The 7,297-nt window shown below is 36.6% G+C and overlaps 1 protein-coding gene across 1 annotated transcript; it reads left to right on the top strand.

Moving 5' to 3' along the window:
- The first annotated feature begins 2,621 nt into the window (after nt 1–2,621).
- Nucleotides 2,622–6,771, top strand: fgb (fibrinogen beta chain). Its single transcript, XM_007242746.4, has 8 exons — nt 2,622–2,729; nt 2,829–2,846; nt 3,702–3,902; nt 4,491–4,674; nt 4,876–5,217; nt 5,371–5,493; nt 5,704–5,989; nt 6,291–6,771. Exons 1-8 carry the CDS (start codon nt 2,658–2,660, stop codon nt 6,517–6,519), a joined length of 1,455 nt encoding a protein of 484 aa, XP_007242808.2. The 5' UTR covers nt 2,622–2,657; the 3' UTR covers nt 6,520–6,771.
- The last annotated feature ends 526 nt before the right edge of the window (nt 6,772–7,297 follow it).

The raw sequence follows: 7,297 nt of genomic DNA, 5'->3' as shown, positions 1-7,297 counted from the left end.
AACCCTAACCGCAAGTTTAACCCTAACCCTAATCACAAGTTTAACCATTACCCTAATCACAAGTTTAACCCTAACCCTAACCCTAATCACAAGTTTAACCATAACCCTAATCACAAGTTTAACCATAACCATAATCACAAGTTTAACCATAACCCTTATCACAAGTTTAACCATAACCCTAGTCACAAGTTTAACCCTAACCCTAATCACAAGTTTAACCCTAACCATAACCCTAATCACAAGTTTAACCATAACCCTAATCACAAGTTTAACCCTAACCCTAACCCTAATCACAAGTTTAACCATAACCCTAATCACAAGTTTAACCATAACCATAATCACAAGTTTAACCATAACCCTTATCACAAGTTTAACCATAACCCTAGTCACAAGTTTAACCCTAACCCTAATCACAAGTTTAACCCTAACCCTAATCACAAGTTTAACCATAACCCTAATCACAAGTTTAACCATAACCCTTATCACAAGTTTAACCATAACCCTTATCACAAGTTTAACCATAACCCTAATCACAAGTTTAACCCTAACCCTAATCACAAGTTTAACCCTAACCCTAATCACAAGTTTAACCATAACCCTAATCACAAGTTTAACCCTAACCCTAATCACAAGTTTAACCATAACCCTAATCACAAGTTTAACCCTAACCCTAATCACAAGTTTAACCATAACCCTAATCACAAGTTTAACCATAACCCTAATCACAAGTTTAACCATAACCCTAATCACAAGTTTAACCATAACCCTAATCACAAGTTTAACCCTAACCCTAATCACAAGTTTAACCATAACCCTAATCACAAGTTTAACCATAACCCTTATCACATACAGCAAATGACTTTATTCATTTCTGCCCCTAGAAAGAAAATTGTCTGAGGCTTATTTTAACTGACACTGGAAATGTCGAAGCTGTTAATGAAAAGAACAAAATTAAAAATCCTTATAATTAACCCCTCCCCCACTCTGCCTGTGGTTTTACTCTTAAAGATGAATTATTAGCCCCAACTTTACTCAGCTTTTGATTGTACACAACAGTTCTTAAATGATCATTTCATTAATTAAAGTAATAAAATCTAAATAAAACCAACCTAGCCCTATGTAAAAAGTAAACCTAAACCTAAACCTAATAACTTGGTCGTGCCCAACTTGGAGGCAACAATTGCAATCAAGCATTTGCGATAACTGGCAACCAATTTTCTGGTAGAAAGCAGAATTCATTGCTCCACCAATTACAGTAATTTGTCCATGTCCTAAGGCAGCAAAGAAGCCTCAGAGAATTTTCCTGGGGATTATCAAGATGTTTGTTGGCAAATGTGAAACAGGACTTTTGGTGTTCTTTTGGTCAGCAGTAACTTTTTTCCTCTCTCATGGAGACCATTTTCACCCAGTCTCTTTCTTATTATTAAATCATTTACACTGATCGTAAATGAGGAGAGTGAGACCTGCCTTTATTTTGATGTTGTTCTGTTTTTTTTGTGACTTCCTGGATGAATGGTCCATGCCCTCTTGGAGTAATTTCAGTAACGAGTAATCTAACTAATTACTCTGACTCTAACTAATGTAATTCTTCCTCCTCTATTTAAGTGATTTCTTGATTCTACATGTCTGGCAGTAATGAGGCCTTGTTGTGGCTGGTAAAATTAAAATCAGCTTCGTAAAAAATACTCAGGTTATCTCTGTCTGGTATTAAAGTTTGTTTCATAATCTAAAAATTGTAAGTATAATAATAACAAAATTAGAAATCTGTAAGGGTGCAAATATTTTTTACGAAACTGTATGTCATCAGAATGTTATCTTTCATTTTGAGTATTTAAAACTGAACTAGTCCAGCATGTTTTTTTGGCTGCAGGTAGTAAAATCCAGAAATGTTGCATGTGTCCTTCTGTGTGCGGTGCAGTAATCCTTACTGGTATTGAGGCTGTTTACTGAGCCGAGTTCAAACTGATGATTCAGCATGTGATTCAGTGTTTGTTGTTTGTTTTGGGTTTTCACTGATAAATGTTCATCCGCCTACACATCTGACTACAAGTCAAGGACAAAAACAAGTGTACACTGTGTGCCCACTAGCATTGATACTTACATGAATGCTTATTTACTGTAAGTGCACCAATTCAATTCAGCTTAATGACTAATAATTATATTGCATGTAAAATGTTAAAAGAAACTCTAAGTAGTTGCTTTCATCTTTTAATTAGGGTGGGGAAAAAATGCAAAACTGCAGAAGAAAAACTTGCAGGAACCTGGAAACATTACAAGATTTTCTTATACAATGGCTCATATTATACATTTTGGAAATGTATGTCCAAACCAAGAAGATTTATTTTAGTGTTTTCCTTCTTTTTACACAATAATATCTTACAAATATGTTTTTAAAATCAGTTACCTAATGTACCTTTGCCAAATTTGCACATTTGCATCACAACTTCCCGTAATCGTATTGGTTCCCAAAAATGAGCCTCTGATCTGATGATGAAGTCTCCCGAGTTAACAATTACCTAACTGTCCAGTCAGCTCTTCCAATCACAAGGTGGAGGAAGGACATGAGGGGTTGGTTGGGGGGAGGGCCAGCGAATGTCAGATATAAATATAGAGATTAAAGCTGGGCTATGATCAGTGTTTAAGTGCCAGTTTCCAAAATGAAGTTTCTCCTGTTATTTTGTCTTTGTGTTGGTGGAGCTCTGGCACAAGATTATGACGATTACGACACTGTAAGTTAAATTTTTGTATATATTTTGAAGTGTATGATCTATCTATCTGTCTGTCTATCTATCTATTTAAATTTAAACTGTTCTCTTTTTTTATTGCAGGAAGCAAAGACACCAGCAGTAAGTCTTTTATTTTGGTATCTAAGCTGAATTGAATAAATGTATCATTACAGAATAACATAATAAAAAGAAATTCAATTCCATATATATTTCTGCAGTGATGGCCTGGATTAATATACCTAAATACTTCTGTAAAAGAGTAATCCATAAAGGTTCAGTGCCATTGCACTTGTGCACGTTAATTCTGGATGTTCTGTAAATGCTGATTTAAAAAGAGGTCTATTCAGATTAGTTATCAGATTAGTTTCATTCATTTATTTTCTTGTCTTGTCTAAATGTATTAATTGTTATGTTTGTTTATTGTCCTGTGATCCCAATGTTGTATATGTACTCTAAGTACTTTAAGTACTCTAAATAATCTAAGTAGTTTGGGGTTTTTTTCCCATCCAGACTACAATGTGTTTCTAGATGTTTATGCATGTATATGTCTAAATTATTGTTCACATTACACCACAATACACTTTTAATATGGCAAATAACTATATGGGCATCTTTATATGTAGGAGTCTTTATATGGAGCTCTGAAGAATATCGTGCACTTTCACAAACTGGGCTGGTAGTTTGCTTTGGACGAGGTGGAACCCTGGAACCATAAAAACATTATCTGTAATTTGTCTTCAGTCATTTCAGAGATAAAATATAGAGTATACAGTATATGTATACATTTTTAGTAAAAAAAAAAAAAGAAAAAAATATGTATGCTTCAGGAAATCGTAAATGTAGTGTGACTTTGTGAAACTTATTAAGTGTTTTAAGCCTGATATAAAATGACACCAGTTATGATGATTGAGGCGTCACTTGAACACAAACCAACATTTTGTTAACATTATCTTTATTTGACTTTTTCTTTTTTAGCCGAAAGAAGTCATAGATCCTCGCGGTCATCGTCCTCTCGAAAGAGGTCGCGAGGTCTACACCCCTGTTGTCGCTCCACCTCCAATTAGTGGGCGGCGCCGTTATGGAGCCCGACCCACTGTTCCACCTACAGGTGTTCCTCAGCAGGAGAAGGAGGAACTGCCAGAGAGAGGGGGGTGCACCCATGCTTCTGAGACAATGGTGAACATTTATTTATTATAAGTGATGTGAATGAATATCCTGTTAAATCCTTTCTGGTGATTACGGTGTTATGAATGTACTTCTGAGTGAATCTTTAGCAAAAACAAAACAAAAAATACACCAATACTGTGCCAAATTTGAACATGACCTCTAATTATGTTTCATTGCCCCCTGGATAAACAGTTACAGTCATGTTTGCTGTATTTCTTATATTTCTTTCAGACGCTTTTTTATCACTGAAAATTCAGGCAATTATTATTAATTTACCATTAATACATATTTATATGAGCTCTGCCATGATTGAGCTAAAACCATCCTTAGACTTGGTAAATGTTTGGTAAAATTTCTGCCTGCCTTTGATACAAGGAGAGGCCTGAAAGTGCTTTCATGCTTCATGAAATACCTTAATTTAGAAAAAGACATTTTGCAAAATTTTATTTATTAGTTATCCAACATCAGATCCAGCTGACTAAAGCTTTCTTAAATCATAATGAACATCATCATACTGTATGTTGATGTAAATGTAAATTTCCAGTGGGAGATCTTTGTTATCATTTCTCATTTTACACCTTTTGTCTTTATTTACAGGGAGTACTGTGTCCCACAGGCTGTGAACTGAAAACTGCTTTGCAAAAGCAGGAGCGCAACGTTAAGCCAACTGTGGCCCAGCTGAAGAAAGAAGTGGACAACCTATCTCAGACCTCCAACTCTGTCTACAGATATGTGGTGGACATGACTGCTGAGGTCACAGAAAGACAGAAAATCAGTAGTGGTATGAGTCATTATTATTAGACATCAGAAAATAAAAGGACTGGAGCCCAAAGCCGGTGCAGTTCTTGTCCCCTGTTTAGATCCCTCAAGCCTGTTTTTCTAAAGTACAGAATAGTATTTTCTTATGAATGTCCATGTCAAAGATTTACTACATCTATTTATGTATGCAAATACTGTATAAACATAATCTGTTTACCCAAAGGAAACGGCCAGACGGTCAGCCAGTACACCGATGACCTAGAGGTTCAGCATGCCTATGTAAAGGAGGCCGTGGACGTCACCTTTCCTCAGAACATTAAAATCCTGCAGGGTGTCCTAGACAAGATTCGGGAAAAGATCCAACGTATCGAGAAGGCAATCACCACCCAGACGGACAAATGTGCTGAACCCTGCAAAGTCTCCTGCCCGATTCCTGTGGTTTCTGGGAAAGACTGTGAAGATATCTTCCGGAAAGGAGGAGAAACATCTCAAATGTACATGGTGCGGCCTGAGCCTGTACAAGTACCTTACAAGGTCTACTGTGAGCAGACAACCCAAAACGGAGGTATATGTTCTTTTATTTTCATCCTCCTTAAAATCATTTATCACAGTTTTAAGAGAAGAAAAATGGTTCTTTATGGCATTACTTTAAAGAACTCTTTCAGCGTGTGTGGTTAGCTTATGTTAATTATGATAACTTTTTTATTTTTTGTTTCAGGCTGGTTACTTATCCAGAACCGGTTGGATGGCAGCGTGGACTTTGGCAGGCGTTGGGACGACTACAAGAGAGGTTTTGGAAATGTCGCCTTTGACGTCGGGAAAGGTTACTGCGAAACTCCTGGTAAGAGGACATTTGTAAAAACGAGTGCAATTAACAGATCCATGCACCATAATGCATTAGGACTGGTATTTCTAAAAGCATATAAGCACAAAAAGGAGTCTTGGTTAAATGGTTAAATGAACATTGCACTGAACACTCTTTATTCCAACTGTTTTTAGCCTTCATGACCATTCATAGTGTCTGCTGTACTAAACATCTGTTTAAATTTAGGTGAGTACTGGCTGGGTAACGACCGCATCAGTCAGCTGACCAAGATGGGCCCGACCGAAGTCCTAATCGAAATGCAGGACTGGACAGGTGCCAAGGTTCATGCACAATACCAGCAGTTCACCGTACAGGGCGAGGCTTCAAACTACATCCTGGCAGTGGACAAGTACACAGGCACAGCTGGAAACACATTAGTTGAAGGAGCAAAGGAACTGTTTGGCGTGAACCGCACCATGACCATCCACAACGGCATGATGTTCAGCACCTACGACAGAGACAACGACAGATGGTGAGCATGACTCCTTCACATTGTTGCAAAATCATGAACAAGACAACAAACTATATTTACAGCAATTTAAATTACTTTTTTTGCTATTGATTTTTATCTGCTGACACAAACTTAGCTTCTATTAGTCTAATAGATTTATTTATTTTTATTCATAAAAATTGACTTCTTGCTATAAAGTGGTGAGACTAAGCTGAAAGACACTGGAGTTTTTCGTTATTGTAGACAGATCATATGCTTCTAAACTGAATAAGTGATTTAGAAAATGACCAACTCTGACACGTCTGCTTTTCTACATATTCAGGGTACCTGGAGATCCTTCTAAGCAGTGCTCAAGAGAAGATGGTGGTGGATGGTGGTACAACTCGTGCCACTCAGCCAACCCTAATGGCCGATACTACTGGGGCGGCGCCTACACAAAAAACATGGCTAAACACGGCACAGACGATGGTGTTGTCTGGATGAATTGGAAGGGCTCATGGTACTCACTTAAAGCGATCAGCATAAAGATCCGACCATTCTTTACTGATTGATAAAGTCTGGCGTTAATCTGTAACTGAAATGAGATGCCATGTATTTTTTTAGAGTTTCATAGTGAAATAAAGAAAACAGAGGAAAACAAATAATAACACAACTTGCTTGTTTTAAAAGCTCAAACAACTAACAGTGCTAAAAAGTATTGTGTTCAAAAATGAGAACAACATATTTGTGATATTAAAGTACTGTATGAAAATGAAAAGATAAATGTGGTCTTTGAATTTCTCATTAAAGTTACCTTACAATGATGTCTTCAGATGTTTTTACTGTTTGCACTATATTGACTCACAGGACTGTTTCAGGCTTTTAGATAAACAGGTTCAAAAGAAAGATGCATTATTATCTCTGTAGTTTCTTTTAGACAACAATGAGATCAGACGGAAAAACACAAAGGAGAATTCCCCTCGAGTCTCCTGCTGCTCAAGTCCTGAGATAAAGACCTCAGTAACCTCACGTCTTATATCAGACTTTATCACAGAACCTCTACAGAAAGTCTCACACTTTACTTATTTACACAAACTTTAGCACACAGTAAATAAATCTAAACTTAAACGTTTCTGATTCAGGACTAAGAGTTGACTGAAACTCTCCTTTTTGGTCAAACAGCCACAAGAAATGAATTGCCAGACTTAATATAATATTCTCTGTTATATCTGATTCTATAGTTGTCTTCATTGTCATACATAATTCACATATATTTTTGTAAACGCATGCCTGTATCTTGTGTCTGTATTATGTTAGGAATTTTGCAGAAATATTAAATATAAATTTAAG

The sequence above is a fragment of the Astyanax mexicanus genome, chromosome 21 (genome assembly GCF_023375975.1).
Source record: "Astyanax mexicanus isolate ESR-SI-001 chromosome 21, AstMex3_surface, whole genome shotgun sequence".
Classification (NCBI taxonomy): Eukaryota; Metazoa; Chordata; class Actinopteri; order Characiformes; family Acestrorhamphidae; genus Astyanax; species Astyanax mexicanus.
Note: the sequence above shows the minus strand (reverse complement) of the source record. Positions and strands in the feature narration are given on the sequence as shown.